The following is an 18295-nucleotide window of genomic DNA, read 5'->3' as shown; positions in this document are numbered from 1 at the left end:
ATTATTTCCAGCTGGAAATTTGCATTCAACAATTTTTACGGAATGGTTCAACATTGTATTCAGTTATCTATAATAGTAACAGGAGTGGCCCATTCAGCTTTTCAAACTTAATGTTCTGGCATTCAGTTAGATCATGGGTGATCTAGACCTAAGTTCTATTTACCTGTCTTTGATCCATATTCTTGACACCAGGCAGGGCGTCTGGAATGCTTGCCATGTTCTGCAGTCTGCAACAGATTTTGGACCTGCAGGAGTAACATGTTTTAGTGATGAGTTGCCCTCTGGATAATGCTGAGGTGGAGGATGGTGATGAAGGTGCTGTACCACTGAAGCTGTCAGTTATTAATGTAAAATTCATTTTGGTTACATCTGTGGAGCAATGTTGCAAGCACAGAAATGTTTACCCTTTTCAATCACGCCCCGCCACTGACATAAAGCAGTCATGCAAACAGCCAGCCCAACCTAACACCCTTTGCCCATCTTCCCCTCCTGCAATCCCATCCGTTGATCCAGATCAATGCATGTCTTTCACTTCATCAGCAAACAATTTAAAACTCACCTTGCCGTACAGTAAACAAGGATGGGCAAAATGGTGAAGCAGTGCAAAAGAACAACTTTCATTTGCTTTAACAAAGCAACAGAAACTTAACAAAAAATTTGCATTTAACTTATACTCACTTGTGCCACTGCAAAACCTTACTCTTCCTTTTCCGACCACGTTCATGTGGTACAACTCCTATGACCTGAGCAGAGATGGAGGCAAGCTACTCAGAACCCTGCTCTGACCATTGTGATGCTCTTGGTTGATGAGAACTGGAAGCAGGAGTAGGCTATTTGACCACTCGAGCCCGCTCCGCAATTCAATAAGATCATGACTGATCTTTCTGTGGACTCAGCTCTACTTACCCACCCGTTCACCATAACCCTTAATTGTTCAAAAACTTACTTGTGTTTGCCTTCTAAGCAATCAACAAGGTAGCTTCAACTCTGGGCAGGGAATTCCACAGATTCACAACCCTTTGGGTGAAGAAGTTCCTCTTCAACTCAGTCCTAAATCTGCTTCCCCTTATTTTGAGGCCATGCCTCCTCATTCTAGTTTCACCTGCTAATGGAAACAATTTCCCTGCTTCTATCTTATCTATTCCCTTCATAATTTTATATTTTTCTATAAGATTCCCCCCACCACCCCCCCCATTCTTCTGAATTCCAATGAGTCTAGTCTCAGTCTCTCCTTGTAAGCCAACCCTGTCAACTCCAGATTCAATCTAGTGAATGCCTTCTTCAGCCCTGTACACAGCGCTCCAGGTGTGGCCTCATCACCTTTTCCAGCTGCAACATCAACATAACCTCGCTGTTTTTAAACTTCATCCTTCTAGTAATGAAGGACAAAGTTCCATTTGCCTTCATAATTACCTGCTGCACCTGCAAACCAACCTTTTTGCGATTCATGCACAAGGACAGCACAGCAGCGTGCTGCAATTTTTTTCCATTTAAATAATAGTCCATTTTGCTGTTATTCCTACCAAAATGGATGACTTCACATTTACCAACATTGTACTCCATCTGCCAGACCCTTATCCACTCACTCAAACTAACTACATCCCTTTGCAGACTTTGTGTCCTCTGCACACTTTGCTCTTCCATGCATCTTAGTGTCATCTGTGAATTCTGACACACTACACTTGGTCCCCAACTCCAAATCATTTATGTAAATTGTAAACAATTGCAGTTCCAATACTGGCCCCTAATAGACAGCTCAAGACACCGACTGCCAACCAGAGAAACACCCATTTACTCTCATTCTTCTTTCTGTTAGTTAACCAATCCTTTATTTATACAAAGTGTTATGGATAGCCTTTATCTTATGTAGCAGTCTTTGGGTGTAGCAACTTGTTGAAACCCTTCTGGAAATCCAGATACACTATATCTACTGGCTCCCCATTATCTACCACACTCCTAATGTCCTCCAAGTATTCCAGTTGATGATCCCTGGATTTTAGAGCACAATAAGGATGATGGTGCAATGCTCAGATGCTCTTTGAGAGATTCCAAGGAAGAAAGTGACGATGAGGGCAATGCAGGATCAGGTAATCATACAGCTGCGGAAGATACCCTTTTTAATGTATGGACCATAACACGTGCAGTAGCCACTCCATCCACCAACAATCCCACCAGCTGCTGTACTCACACAGGGCCCAGCACAGCTTTGTACAATGGTAGCAAGACTTTTATACTCTAATCCCCTTGCAATAAAGGCCAACATAATATTTACTTTCTGTACTTACATGCTGATTTTATGCTCCTTTTAAGAGTTCTCCCAAGTCACTCAGGACATTAACATTTAAAACATATTCTGCTTTTCTGTTCTTACTTCCAAAATGAATAATCTTGCATTTCCTCATATTATACTCTATCTGCCACCTTGTTTCCCACTCTGCCTTATCTCTCTTCACAGCCTCTTTGTGTCGTCCTCATAGTTTCCATTCCTACCTAGCTTTGTATAGTCAACAATCTGGAACCTATTTCTCTTGTCTATATCATTAATATACATTGTACCTGAAACATCAGCAGTGTTCCTTATGGCACCCTGCTTCTGCTGCATGCATGAAGAATCTGCCAGAGTTGAAGGATGTGAATTGGTACTTGAAAAGTAAGAATGTTGCAAGTTATCAATATGAAGGTTACGGTATGTTACTGGTGAAATCAAATCAACGTGACTGAGTGCTGTATGTCATGTGGGTCGCTGAGACTTTATTGTGACACTTGGGATATTTAGATGGTCCTCGTCTCTGCATTTTCGACATCCACAGTTGCCAAAACTCCAGTTATCTCCAGTGCCACCACCTCTGTATTAGTGAACTTGCAGATCTGTGGTGGGCCATGTCCAGATCTCTCCTCCTCCTCATATTCTGCAGTGAGGGAAAATGGGGACTTTAGAATGACTGTATTTGCTGACCATTGTTTACCTGATGGTTACAGTAAATTTGGTGAGGGTGTAAATGAAGAAGAGGCATGAAAATGAGTAAAAGTGGTGGATGGATTAGATGGGATTTCACTAAGTGCATAGAAGAGAAGGATGGGTGTTTGTGCGACATGTGTGTATAATGGAGTAAGCTTGGGAATTCAGAATGAAGGAAGGGATGACATTGCTTACAGTAGAATATGAGGAAGATGCAGTTGTACTCACATTCTGACCTGGTTAAGGCAGTAAAGCACTTTGTGAACTGAATCTGAGTGTGGCACTGTAATTTTGCTGCTGCCCTTCTTTTCCTTTTCCAACTATGTCTTTTTGGTGTCTATGGCAGGTTTATTCTTCCCTTTGTTGGGGAGGAGTATCTCTTTGTGGTTTCTCTGAATTGCCATTGCCACCATAATAATGGGTCCTGTTACTGCATGATCAAATAATACTCGGTGTCTGAGTAATGCAAGGACATAGTAATGAATTTATACAGATATTTTCCAATACAAGTGTGGACCTGGGTATTTATGATCAAAATTGTTGATACAAAATGTGTCATCTTTAAGCATATCTGTCATTGCCAAATTCAAATATAGAATTAAGATTAGATGATTGTAAATTGTCATCAATGAACACTGATGTATCTTCCACATCAGACATGAATCCATAACATGCATTGAATGGTGGCAACTGCCACAATGTGGACTGTAAGAAAAAACTGATCTTGAATGCAAGACGTTTTTCATGGCTATGGTGAAATGTCATAACTAAATGAACATAGATAAATACAGATTTAACTATCTTCATTTCAGAAATCTTAATTAGATTGTCTGTAAAATGAAAAAAATCAGAATACTGATTTTTTTTTTACTTCACTCTCTCATCTTGCATTACATTTTCTTTAAGTATTATCATCTTGATTTTGTGGGTATCTACCAAGTTTTAAAACAATTGGGAGTTGTAAAGTATTCACGATATAACCAGTATGAAAATGTGCCATACATACCAGTATTATCAAATCCACTAGCCAACAAATACCTGAACTAACTCATTGTGGCATGAGCAATATTTCTTCAGAGTATTCTTGGTATGGAAATTAGTGTTACAATCTGAACTGCTTGCTAGTTATGAATACTAAGTTACCAAAATCATTGATTCAAGTGTTTGTAGTTGCCTTACATAATGTAATACGGATGCTGTGCAACATCCGCGAAACATTGTGTTCTTTACATACAATTACTGTCAGTTATACAATTTAATTAAGATAATTTTTCTCTTAAACAGAGTAACATCAATAAGAATGCAAACTTGTACTTTGGATTCGGATTGTTTTTCTTTTTAACTAAAACCTCTGTGTGACGTTCAGTGAATTGGCTATGCATGTGCAAATGTGGTCATGTTGTGATGATTCCAGTTTCTAGACAGTGCTACATCAAGTGTTAACCAAGGAATTCAAATATTAAGTTTCTATTAAAATTCAGCAGTTAAACCCTGAGGATCATGAATGTGTATATACAACAAAAAAAATGCATTCGCTTCATCATTACAATTTTATCGAGCCACCTGTAAATAACCCTGAAGAAAATGTTAGAGCAAAAAATAGGTATGCTCAGTGGTTTAGCTGCACAATAATTGGAAAATGTATTAAATCTCAGTTCAAACATGGATATTTTGAAATTGTGATGTGTCTGCAGATATTTACATTTCTAGTCCTTGTATTTATTTGTATATTAACGTCCAACAATTCTGACTCTTAGTATGGATGATGGGCCCTGTGGCTTTTACCACGTGGTCTTAATAAAGCACGAGATATGCATGAGCATATGAGGAGTGTGTGGGAAGTTGTGTATATCAAAGCTTGGAAAAATATCTTGTTGAGTAGTTGAGTCACAAGGCAACCAGGAACACTCGTGGGAAGCTGTACTAAAATGAGATGGAATGTTACTGCATATAATAATTGTATGTCCTTTTGAGACCTACCGGGAGCCCTGATGATAAATTTATTGTTGGACGAACGCCAGTAGGAACACGTGTTCCTTCTTGTGGTGCCAAAAGGAATATTATGTACAGTGCCGTTCGCTGCTCTGTGTCATTACCAAATATGTAATTAACAGAAGGGTATTAAAAAGGAATTTAATGTGTGACCTCAATTTTCATTTTTAATTTCTGATTACTGAGCATCTTCCTTTGCATGTCAGCAAATGCTACACTACCAAATCTTTTTGCTAAAAATGTATATAGTTTATGTGAACATCTTTTGATTTCACATGCTCTTTAAGAGACTCGGATTACTTGCTTGGTTCGCTCACGATAAAAATAAAGATGTGTGGAAGCAGTGGTTAAGCTGCAAGTGGTGATACTGAAAGGATTCTTCAGAGCAAGCAAACTAAAACTAATTAATGTCAAACCTTTCAAACTCTAAAATAATCCATAGAAAAAAATGGCATCGGCTACATAGGTTTTTCTCTACATGTTGCTTAGTAACATTTATTGCAGTTGATCAGACGATAAGGGAGTAGGTTGTACACAATATTTTGCTTTGACACATTGCACTTGAAGATCTTTTAATTGATCCTGCTGATGCACGTAGTTTGTTGGCTGGGATATGTGTAAGAAAAATGTCACTAAATAAATCTATAAGAGAACCAACGATTAAACATCAGAATGGATAACAATTGAGCTGACCTATGTTTGCTTTTTTTAAACATTCTTTCCCCTACATTCAGAATATTCCTTCATATAGTGGTTCTCAGATAGTCATGTAAAGACTTTCCAGGGGTATGCGACCCATGGCTTTATGGTGGGCAACTGTCTAGGGAGTCAAAGTTACAAATAATCTAGTGAGCAGCAGCCAAAGTGTTCTGGTCCCTTTCCCGTGCTCTTGGTCTTCTCTTGCTCTCCTAGTGTTCTCACCATATTCATGCTCCTGCCCTCCCGGTGCTACTCGCAAGGATAAGCTGACTGCAGTGAAAAACTGACACACCCCAACTCAGTGTAATTAATACCTGTTTGCTTAGAAACATTATTAAAATAATCCATGTGTAGCACTTTCATATAGCACTCTAATTAGATGGAGGTGGTACGGGCATGTGATTACTCATTTGAGAAGGTATCTTTCAACAAACAAAGTTTGAGAACCAGTGCTCCAGTAGATGAGGTGACATGACGCCTGCACATGGGTGGCTTCAAGGGCTGCCTTTGGGCATACGAAGTACAAAGGAATAGCTCTAGAGAAAGGCAGAAATTTGTATTTTTAAAAGCATTTCTCATTGTTCTTGCCCAAACAAAATAATTAATCCGCATTCGTAAAGGAGCTAATTGGTAAAGACTTTGTTTGAAATTTGATACAGATAGATCTGTGTGGGTCTCTGTAATATTTTTGCCTTCGCTCCATGTGGGAAATCTTCCTGCCTCCATTCAGCATCTCATGCTGAAGGCCAAGTCTGGATGATATATTCATTGAGTACAATTTGACTAGAAATGGATATCCTACTGGTTCAAGTATAGCAACATATTTGATTCATGTTAAAAAACGAAATGCAAAACTCCAGTTCATTGTATACAATGAGGAAAATAACCTATAGGCAAAGTTGATAGTTATTGTGCAGCAACAAAATCCCACAAAACATAGTGAAATCATGGGCAGAGGAATGTTTTCACCCTTAGCCAGCCTGTAAATATATTTCAAAAACTAGTTGTGGATTTCAACAAAATTTGGTACGCAGGTATGGCCTGAGGACTGGTTAGATTTTGGCAAAAATGTGAATCCAGATCTGGATCCTGGAATTTTTTTAAAGGATCCATCTTGACATTATTCGAATGCTGTTGATTGTTTTAGATGTTGTGAATTCTTTCAGCTCTGATGATACAATTTGTCACGGCTGTCAAATAAGGAAATGACTTCCACTTTGAGAATCTGTGAACAGAGTTTTCAAAGCAGATTGTTGGATATGGATTGGTCAGAAGCCTCCTTGGTGAAATGGAAGCTCTTATTAAAAATATATTTTTCAGCGGAACATCAACCAGGCAGGTAAAGGCCTCAGTGAAAAATTGTGTAATTGTAATAATGCTTATTAAAACAGCTTGGCACAGGCGTGCATTCTATTGGGTGCCTTCTTTACTAGTTTTTAATGGTATTGTTTGAGGAGGAAGATAAGCCAATATACCTGCAAAATAATTTGTTTCTCAAATAGTGCCATGGGATCCTTAATGTCCACTTAAACTATTGGAACAGCTGAATGATAAAAGAAAAGTGTGAGAAATGATGGCAAGGCAACAACTGTGTGACTCAGATCATGGATAAGTAATTTATCGTTATTTAATTTTGAGGGTGGGAGAAGTTTGCAGTTGAGAACAGTTTCTTTTGGAGGGGAAAAAATTGGAAGATTATTAAATCTAGAGGGTGTAACAAAACAAGGAATGTAGCAAATTCTTACATCAAGAATTCTTGGAATTCATCTCTTCAAATTAAAGTCTACTTTTACTTGAAGATAAATTTTAAACTTTAAATCTGAATGTTTTCATACTAAATGAAGTTTTGCAAAGACAATCAGAGAATAGAGGGGATTCTGAGATTCTCAAAGTGGAAGTCATTTCCTTATTTGGAATGTTGGAAGATACCTTTGGACACTTGGGGCTGGATTTTCTAGTGGGAGAGAGGAAATGAGGATAGGATTTGATTCTGAGTCATGAACCTGCCTCTGTCACGAAATTGGAGCTGGCAGCGATTTTTCCCAGGGTCGGAACTTAATTAGGTAAATTCTAACATTCAGTTAGGCTGCCAGTATGGCAGAATAGAGATGATGTGGAGATGCTGGCATTGGACTGGGGTAAGCACAGCAAGAAGTCTCACAACACCAAGTTAAAGTCCAACAGGTTTATTTGGTAGCACAAGCCATAAGCTTTTGGAGCACCGCTCCTTCATCAGGTGAGTGAACCACCTTCACCTGATGAAGGGACGGTGCTCCAAAAGCTTGTGGCTTATGCTACCAAAATAAACCTGTTGGACTTTAACCTGCTGTTGTGAGAATAGAGATGAGCAGCCTCCAGAGTTGGCACCTGTTTTAAATAAAAACCTGTAAGTGTTTCTATATGCTGGTAGAATTGCTGCTTTCAGTCCATCTTTAACATCTGTAGTTTGCTTTGTCAATGCCCTCCAGCCTTTTCCAAACCCAAAATTCCAGAGAACAGTGCTTTGAATCCTCTGGAGGCTTAAATCAATCCTTAAGTACTGAACATCACTCTGTATTGATCCCCACATTAATTGACACAAATGTATCCCTTCCTGTCATCTTCATACCACCCACCTTCCTAAAAGCCATTGGGCGAGAAACAGAGGTGCTACCTCTGGCTGTTTGACGTAGCTTCTTTTTTTTGTCCTGCCTGTCTTTGTTCCAACCGTATCCAAGATGCTAAAACCTGACCCTTGGTGTCACATACGTCTACCAATCTGCTTAATGCAGAGTTCAATCTACAAATCCCAAACAATATTTGCATTATAAGTGGAGAATATTACAAGTATTGGGTGTCAAATATTATCACCCTCTTACTTTGATCGGAGCGCTGCAAGGTGAGGACGGTTTCACAATTGAAAGCATTCTGATTCATCTGGACCAGTTATATAAATATTGCAGCAAATGGCTCACCACCTGATACTTCAGAGGCTGTCCAAAATCCCCAGGCCACGCAATTCAGCATCGTATTGAATACTATCCCCTTGTCTGGATGGATGCAGTTGCTTGATATCTTCCAAGATAAGTTTGCTTGATCAGCCCATTGACTACGTTAAAGCACCTATGTGCTTCACTGTTAGTGCACCATGTCTGCAGTGTACACTATCTATAGGTTGCACTGCAGAACATCACCAAGGCTTTTTTGACAGCATCTTGCTAATCTTTGACCTCCCTCACTGGAAGAACCAAGGTATCAAATGCATAGGAACACCATGACCTTCAAGTCCCTCTCCTAGTCATGCACCATCTCAAATTGAAAGTATATTGTCCCTCCTTCCTGTTGCTGGGCTGAAGTTCTGGGATTCCCTACCTAACCGTATTGTGGATCTACCTTCACTTTGTAAGCTTCTGCAAATCAAATAGAAGGCTCGTTCTTGAGAGCAACTCGGGAAACATAATAAATAGCAATCCCCTGATACAGAGAATGAGTAAAAAGAATGGACTTGAGGCATGTACATTTTTTTTACGAAGTAGTACCATAGCTCCGTATGTTATGACTTTCTGAAAATAAGCTGGGTGGAGAAAATTAGCAGAATTTGTAAATTAGTACTTTTTCAGGAATTCGAGGCACTTCACAGTGTGACGAGTCCAGGGCTGATCTGGTGTTCTGAACAGATATTAACAGAGAGTTGGTCGTTTGGTTTCAAACATGACTGGTCAATCACTATGTTCAACTAAGCTAGTGACAATTGACCAGATGACTAGAACAACAATTGGCCAGGCAAACTGAACAGGCATTGTTAGAGAAGAATTCTGAAATCTACAGTTCCAAATGATCGAGGATCTTCTAATGAAATGTCAATGATAGATTAACGAGAACATTAATGGGAATGGAACAAACAACCAACAGGAACCAAGACTAAGATTTGTAGGAGCACCTTCAGGAAATTGTTCTCTTTTAAAAGATTATAAGTTGAACTTTTCTTAAAAAAAAACATTCTTCTGAGGCTACCTTCCCACAGCAGAGAAAGCTGTCCTTTTGTAAAAGAATCACAAATGGATAAAATTCCTTCAATTTTTTGATCTAGAGTCAGATTCTTAATTTCTATGTAGTGGCTATCTACCGAACAGCACAACTAAAATTGACAACTTGAGACAAAACATTACATGTGTTATCTTATGTAAATAGAAATCATGGTAATCCATACTGGTTTCTGCTGTATCTAATTTATTTTTTTAAACCTGCAGAAAGTTTATGAGTAAGTTGCAGAAGCCAGTGCTAACAGGCCAGCGGTTCAAGACCAGGAAGAGGGGTAAGCTTTTTGCCTCATTTGTTTTACTTGTGAAATAGTATCGATACAACACTGACATCAATCATATTACCATTATTTTTGTGACTGCGATTGAGAATACAGATCAGTCTGAAGAGCTTCTGAAGTCAGCTATGGAATCATTCACTTACTGATCTCTTTTTCACTTATTGGAAGCCTTGGTTAGTTAAACCAGGATGGTGGCACAGTGGTTAGCACTGCTGCCTCACAGTGCCAGGGACCCAAGTTTGATTTCAGCCTTGAGTGACTGTCTGCGTGGATTTTGTGTTTTTGAGTGGGTTTCCTTGAGGTGCTCAGGTTTTCCATAAAGTCCAAAAAGTGCAAATTTAGTGAATTGGCCCAGCTAAATTGTTCTTTAATGTCCAAAGATGTGTAAAATAGGCGGATTAGCCATGGATAGAGGGAGGCCTTGAGTGGAATGCTCTTTCAGTGAATTGGCTTTGACAGGCTGGGTGGCCTCTTTCTGCACTGTTGTGATTCTAAACCAGTAAATGAGAAAAATGCAGGTTTATTCTTTTGTCTGTAAGATCAAATGGAGAGATTTATTTGTCCGTTGTCAATGAGCCAATAACTTAATATTTTATATACACTTCAAAGATGTGCTGGTTAGATGGATTAGCTATGCTAAATTGCCCCTTCGTGTCAAAGGAACTAGCTAGGATAAATGCATGGAGTTGTGGGGATAGGGCTTGGGTGGTATTGTAGTGCAGACTCAATGGGCCGAATGGCTGCCTCCTGCTCTGTAGGATTCTATGATATAATTAGTTGATACCACAATTACTTAATTTCTTACAAGATGCCATCACCACCAAAATTATCTCATAGTACTCATGACTAGCTGTTCTATTTCCTCAGTATGACTGTGCTGTTTTTAAAAGACTGATGATTTAAGTATGGTGGAAATTTTATATTGCTATCTGGGAACATTGGAAGTATTGTGTGTGACTGAAATCATATCTCTTGTGCAGATGAAAAGGAGAAGTTCGAACCAACAGTCTTCAGAGACACCATCATTCAAGGTCTCAATGAAGCTGGAAGTGACCTTGAGGCAGTATCAAGATTTCTGGATGTTACAGGCTCACGGCTAGATTACCGTCGTTATGCAGACACATTGTTTGATATATTGATAGCTGGGAGCATGCTAGGTAAATGTAAATCCAATTTTTTAAAAATACTTCAGTAAACGTTGAGGGGTTTATCTTTCAGAACTAAGAAGAATCACTCATTGAATTAGACTAGAATCAAAAAGCTGCAATATTTGAGAATGGTTGCATCCATTGTGTCTTCACATTTATTCCTGGGAAGATTTTTTTTTTGAAAAGATCATACTTAAAACCAATAAAACATCTATATAAAATAATAGAAGCAAGGCTTTTTTTAACGTGGCAGTTTTTAATAAATTGTCACCTTTCACTGCTACTGTAATTTAACTGCTTCAATGTGGAAAAACATCCCGAAGCACTTAGAGTTGTAAGTAAAAGAAATGGGTGCCAAAATGTAGGAGGAATGATCAAAGCTTTAGTGCAGATCTTTAAGGAAGATGGTTGGTGGAAATCTGGAGGGTTCATGGAGGGATAAAGCTGATGCTACTGGAAATCAGGTGCTGGGAGATGCTATCGTGGCTGGGGTACATGGGCGAACCCCGCAAATCGGCCAAAACAAGAATCTCCCAGCCCATATCTCCAGTTCTTTAGCTAAGTACAACTACCTACCGCTTTATGACTCTCACACCTTTGCTCTGACTTCATGCAGTAAACTTAAGTTACCATTTGGACTATATCTTAAGCCTGCATGGTTTGCTGGGCTCTAGATGTTTACTAGGGATTTTTTTTCTGACCGAACTTGCATTGAAAATGCAATTTCTAAAACTGAAAATCTACGTTGAAACATATAAACTTATGACATTAGGCACACAACATTCAACAGCCAATTTTTAATGTTCAAGTCAAGGTCACTTTTTTCTTATTTGCTCTTTGTGGGTGTGGGTCTTGCTAGAAATGCCAGCATTTGTCATCTACCCCGTTAAGTGTGTAGCTGTTGTGAAATGCGAGGATATTCTAAATCCCTGAAGGAAAACTTTGCATGCCTGCTTGCAGCTGTATTTTGCAATTTGGTGTAATGTAGAGAAAAATATGTGAAGGCCAGTGAAGGATATACTGAATTTTTTAATGATACAAAATAAATATTTATTAAACAGTAAAGCATGACAAATAAGTCAACTAACTGGACACTTAACTACACTAATGACTACGTGTAGTTCATTTAATGGTAGCCAATTCCAAATGACTCTATTTACCTAACCACACAGCTAAACCTCCTCAACAAAGTCCAGTAGGTGTTAAAACTATGAACAAAATCCAGCAATCATTACCACACCAGGCACTTGTAATCATTTGAGGTTGGTCCCGACTTAGGTTAGAGTCAGCTAGCTTCTCAAGCTGGCTTGCTGCAAGCACAGCTTGTTGGGAGTGGATATACCTTCCTGCTGGTGAGCTGTGCTCTCAAAACAGCTTCCTGACACAGAGTAAACTTGCCTTTGGTAACTGTCTCTCCCTTTCAATCTTCCCTTTTCAGAACTGACCTTCTCAGGAGTTACTCTTAATTATCTTTATTACATAATTACCTTTTGGAATACAAGTGTAAAATTCACCCCCATCTTCTCTATGGTCTTTCACCATCTTCACTTGAACTTTCGCCACTCTTTTCCCATTTTACCAACCTGTCTTGGGTAAACAATTATTTAGTGTTGCTTGGCTAATTAGCATATCAAACATCTTGGCTCCATCACTCAGCTAACCTTTCAACAATTTCCATTTTAAAAATAATTTGTTTGTCTTAAACATACCAGCACCAGAACATATTCCCAGTTATTAGATTCCTTTTTCTTTCCATTTTAGCCCTAATTTCCTAACACCTCTTGAACATGCTAGGCCATTTAAGAGGGTGGTTAACCACATTACTGTGGATCTGGACTCATGCGTAGGTAAGGACAGCAAATTTCCTTCCCTAAAGAACATTAGTGAACCAGGTGGGTTTTTACGACAACCAATGATAGTTTTATGGTCACAATTATTGAGTCTAGCTTTCGATTTCAGATTTTAATATTGAATTTAAATTCCACAGGTTGTGGTAGGGTTTGAATCTGTGTTCCCAGAACATGAAGAGGAGAGTAGCAAATGAACAGAAGTGTGAGTGCAGAGTAGAAAACTAGAGTCAGAGAGAAATAATCCTTTTACAGACTAGACTTAGCATAAACAATATACAAAGCATTGTCATATGTTAAGAATGAAATTTGCACAATATGCTGGAGACATGGAAGCTCCAAATACCAACAGTGCTTCCAGCTGCCTCTGGCTTAGCCTGTGTGTTGCCCAGTGCTAGGACAGTCATTAACCCTTGCACATGCATGGCAGGTTTAGGATATCAGGAGAAGTGTTGTCATGATGTCAGACCACCATTCCAGCTGATCTGGTGTTTGATTAACAAACTTGGTCAGCATATGCACTGAGCACCTGTGCTACTCACTTTCAACTGAACCTGATTAAAAAGCATGAGAATCAATTCACGAAGGTTACCTAAAAACCAGCCACCAATTTGTAGGGGAGGTGCTTTTGACTTCTGTCTACTCAGGCAAAGTTAACAAATGTACAGGTGTATTTTTAGAGAGCTGCTGCATCAAGTCAGAGAGGACAAAGGATTTGGTGATCAAGGTATGATCCATCTGAGGATGTTGGTGGAAATAAGGATGGAAGTTGTGAAGGTGCTCGCCATAATCTTCGGCCTTTGATACAGGGATGGTGCCAGAAGACTGGAGAATTGCAAATGTTATACCCTTGTTCAGAAACGGGTGAAAGAAGGTATGAAGGAGGTGCTGAAATAGGGGCTTGGACAGAATAGGTGGGCAGAAACTTCCCGTTGGAGCGTTTTTGAAAGGAATATTTGGCGAATGAACATTATTGCAGATTTTTTCACAAACTTTTTTTGAGACAGATTCTATAGAAATACCAATTAACTTTCTCATAGATCTTTTCCCAGATTTAATTCTTGTAAGAATAAGATAATTTGTGATCAATCCTTCCTAGAACTCCTAGAAAAACTCTTTTGAATCTTTCCAATTGTATTTTCATCTTCGTCATCGCACTGAAACAGTCATGTTCAAAACCACAGATTACATATTCTGTTACTGTGATTGTGGTACATGATTCTCATCCTTCTTATCCTGGCTGTAGCCTTTTATTCAGTGAACTACACAATCCTTTCCATTGTCCAGCTAAGTGTGACTGACTTCTATAGCTTTGTTCTTACCTAGTCACTCATAACTAGAACATTTCTGCTCCTGTGCAGTCACCTCTTTGCGTCCTCCATTGATCCATATTAGCGCTCAATTCTATTTCAAATCTACATGCTGACTCTTGTTACCATGTCTGAAAACACAATGTTAACTTCCATATGTGCATTGGCTACTCTACTTCTGTACCCGCTTTCTTGATTTCCCCCCCCACCTAAAAAAAAAGGAAAATTGTTATCAGGTTGTTTCCCTGACACCAGTTCTTCAGGTTTTCTCTGATTAAACTTTGATTCCTAGCCACCGGTTCTTCCCCTTCCCCTCCCCTACCTGACTACTGTTGGCAATCTGCCATAAGTTGAATAGCCAGATGCATACCTCCTCCATCAGCAAGATCGCCTGCTTCTACAATATCACTTGTCTCCATCCTTGCATCAGATCACTGACTGCTAAAACCCTACTTTTCTTACCTTCAGACTAGACTGCTCCAATGCTCTACTGTGCGGACTCCCATCTTCTACCTCCCATAACTTAAATTTGTCCAAGACTGTGCCGTATTTGATGACAAGAAGTCCAGTTCACATGTCACCCTTGTGCTCACCAGCCTACGTTGACTCACAGCCTATCAACAACTAAAATTTGAAATTTTGATACCCCTATTCAAATCCCTCTGTGCCTTTTACCCTTTCTCTGTCCTCTTTCAGCCTTACAACACTGTGAAGCCTCCGTTTCATTCCAATTTTGGCATCCTCTTTCCCCATTTTCCATTATTGACCACCGTGTCTATAGCTGATCAGGCACTAAATGCCAACTCCTTCTCCCAAACTTCTTTCTTGTCCTTTAGCACACACTTTGAAGCCCACCTCTGTAACTACACTTATGGTCAACTGTTCTATGTGCATCTCCTCCTTTGGCATGGTATCAATATTCTGTCTGTTTACCCTTCTGTGAAGTGCTTTGGGATGTTTTACTGTTTTAAGGGCAAAATATAAATGGGAATTGTTGGATTAAAGTGATACTAAATTTGCTGCCAGTAGTTGAGATCGATTGGTGAATTAATTGTTGCATTGTGAGCTGTGCAGAGTATGGAAAGTCCCATTCAACAGAACAGAAGTTGAGGTTTGTGCAGTTATATATACATAGCTGGGTTTAAAATAAAGTCCATCTATCTATGGAGTGAAGATATACTTGAATACTGTTGTGAACTTCAAAGATGTGACTGATAGTTGCTGACGTGTGACATTTTAAAAATGGAGCTGTTGATGTTTGTTATCTTGTAGCCCCAGGAGGAACCCGAATTGATGATGGAGACAAAACCAAGGTGACTGAATATTGTGTGTTTGGTGCCACTGAAGATCAGCAAACAATCCGAAACTATGCTCAGGTACGTAGGTGCTTTGGCACAAGGTTGTGAAGTGGTCGCTGTTTAAAACTGTTTGTGATCAGGCCAACCCATCCCTGTCTGCAACCTTGCAACTGTTTAGTTATGAGACACATTGAAATTACATTTTATCAACTTAACGTCATTTAGTTTACCAAGAGAACATTCGAAATGTATTGGTTGGTTCAGGGATACAAAAAGCATTTCCCCCTCTTTATTTTATTTTTAAAACGTATTATTTTACATTCAGGGCAGCTCCCAGTTTACTAAGTTTACTTCACAAATGGCGTAACATAGATTCCAATAAAAAGACGGAGCCAGTCAACAGGAAGATGGGCTTATCAACAATCCTTCCAACTTTCTTACCTCGCTCCAATTTGGACAAAGGGCAGTTTGTAATCAGTCATAATCCTGTTGCCAGAAATGTGGTCTCATGACAGTAGCCTAGAGTGATAGCGTCATTACAGTCTAATTGTGGATTGTGGAAAGAATATATATTTTTTAAACTTGTACTACTGCAGAGCTGCTAGTATCTCCAGCCATCCAGTAAACAATATGGATGCTGATATACACGTCTGCTGCATTTTGTGGATGAGAAGCGTTTCCACAAATTTGTCCCATATCATGCTACTTGTAACATCAAAGAATCATATTAACTGGTGTAAAATGTTCCCCTAAATAATCTGTGCATAAAGACAGGAATATGGGCTAACAATACAGTTACATACAGCCAAAACTCTGTTTTCTTTTGAATCTTGAGACAAAAAGATATTAATAGATTTAAGCTGACCATTTAGTGATGCTAACTTAATTTTTTTTGTTTTCCTTCAGGTTTTCAATAAGCTCATCAGGCGTTACAAATATCTGGAAAAAGCATTTGAAGATGCAATTAAAAAGGTAATTTTTCTAGTGAAATATGTGAAATAATGTTTTTATTTTCAGAGATTCTGAAGTGGTTATAGATTTTCTTTCAAACTTTTAAGCTTTATGTTGTGTCACTTTATGGCAACATAGTGCTGAAGGCTTTTTAATAGTTACTGATAAAACCGCACATAAAGCTAAATCTCACAAACCATAACATCCAAGGTTCCATCTCCTGTATGTGCCAAGTTAGCTGAATTTTATTGAGATGTCAGTTGTGGCACTGCATTTGACTTCAGGGCTGTACTGTAGTCCTCCTTCTATTTACCATCCACTGACATCTACTGTAAGTGTACATGTGGGGACCTCAACTGAGGAGAGGAGTAAGGTTAGCTCTGGCCTCCGCAGTGTAATAACCTGTCACTACTCACGTGAAGAAATCAAAATTGCAGTATGGACCAGCAAACAGCATGAATCAGCAGTTTAAGAAGATGTGGGGATGGAGTCTGGAGTAAATATAATACAGTGGTCACAATAAGGATTAAAATGAAGCCATGAAGTAGTTGAGTATGAAGGAGCGTGAATGCTAGGACTTGTTCCTGTTCCTCGTGTTAAATCGAAAGTACGTTGAACTGGAAGTTGTGATGAGGGAAAACTGAACGCAGGTTCCTGTTTTGTGAAAATATACTGTTTTATTTAGACCCTAACACCTTTGAGTAGGCTTTTTTTGTAGAAGTCATAGGGGTAGAATTCCCTTGAGGTGATTCCTGTATCTGCTGCCCTCACTTGGCAGGAGCCTCAGAAAAATTATGTGAACTAATCTTCTGTCAAAGGTATGGCAAGAGATTGTGAGAACACTTGGGAAAATTACTAGTGATAGTGTGAGTGAGTATGTTTAGGATAAATGTGTAGGAGCAGTTTGAAGGACAATAAAGATATTGAAAGAGGGAGGCTAGTTAAAAGTTGTTTTAAAGCAGTATATTAAGATGCATTAAGTTCTAAAAGTATTTTAAAGTTATCTTTCGTAAGTAAGAAGCAAGCAGTCAGCATGAACACAATAAAAGGTTAGTGAGGCAGATTTTGACATTCTGCTACTATGTAAAACAAGTGATGGTGAATTAACAGACTGTTTTACATTTAATTTAATTTTTATTCCCTCATTTAACTACTGCAATTGGATGGCATATTCAAACTGACATGCAGACATGAAGATACAAATTAAACAGTTTGCAGCCTCTGAGTTGCACAGTAATTAGGTAGCGTAATATTTCAATAATGAGTTATGTCCAAGTTTGGGATATCCATAAATAATATTAAAAAGGCATAGATGAATATGAAAGTACAAAAAAGCTTTAAAATGATGCAATAACTATCAATCATATTTCATTTAATGCCTTTTTTCTCTTAGTACCTCTATTAAAAAGTATGATATTTGTTATCCTTTCTTAGCTATTGCTATTCCTGAAAGCATTTTCAGCTTCAGAACAGACGAAGTTGGCAACACTCACTGGCATCCTGTTGGCCAATGGATCACTTCCAGCTATAATTTTAACCAGCCTATTCTCGGATAATTTGGTTAAAGAAGGTAATGCTTGGGGATGCTTTCATAATTTTTAAGAAGTAATTGCCGTTGTTGAATTGAAATAAATAATCACTTGTCACTGGACCCTGTTCATTGAAAGAACAGTTTAGCTATTAGTCAGTCATATGCACATATGTATAAATGGCAGCGCTAGAGAGAAGAGCACCAAATGGATTTCCATACATAGTAACAAAGCAACCAGCTTTTCACTGATTTTGAATGAC

At 38.7% G+C, this 18295-nt stretch overlaps 1 protein-coding gene across 1 annotated transcript in view; it reads left to right on the top strand.

Annotated features, from left to right (window-relative positions):
* bzw2 (basic leucine zipper and W2 domains 2) overlaps positions 1 to 18295 on the top strand; it is a 62801-nt gene that overhangs the window by 23761 nt on the left and 20745 nt on the right. Inside the window, exons 2-6 of the mRNA XM_080207305.1 lie at positions 9880 to 9944; positions 10931 to 11107; positions 15528 to 15631; positions 16460 to 16525; positions 17939 to 18074. Of these exons, the coding sequence (XP_080063431.1) occupies positions 9887 to 9944; positions 10931 to 11107; positions 15528 to 15631; positions 16460 to 16525; positions 17939 to 18074 (541 nt within the window). The 5' untranslated portion in view covers positions 9880 to 9886. The remainder of the gene's footprint in view (positions 1 to 9879; positions 9945 to 10930; positions 11108 to 15527; positions 15632 to 16459; positions 16526 to 17938; positions 18075 to 18295) is intronic.

Source organism: Carcharhinus amblyrhynchos, chromosome 2 (assembly GCF_965287045.1).
Source record: "Carcharhinus amblyrhynchos chromosome 2, sCarAmb.v2.hapA, whole genome shotgun sequence".
In the NCBI taxonomy this organism is placed as follows: domain Eukaryota; kingdom Metazoa; phylum Chordata; class Chondrichthyes; order Carcharhiniformes; family Carcharhinidae; genus Carcharhinus; species Carcharhinus amblyrhynchos.
Note: the sequence above shows the minus strand (reverse complement) of the source record. Positions and strands in the feature narration are given on the sequence as shown.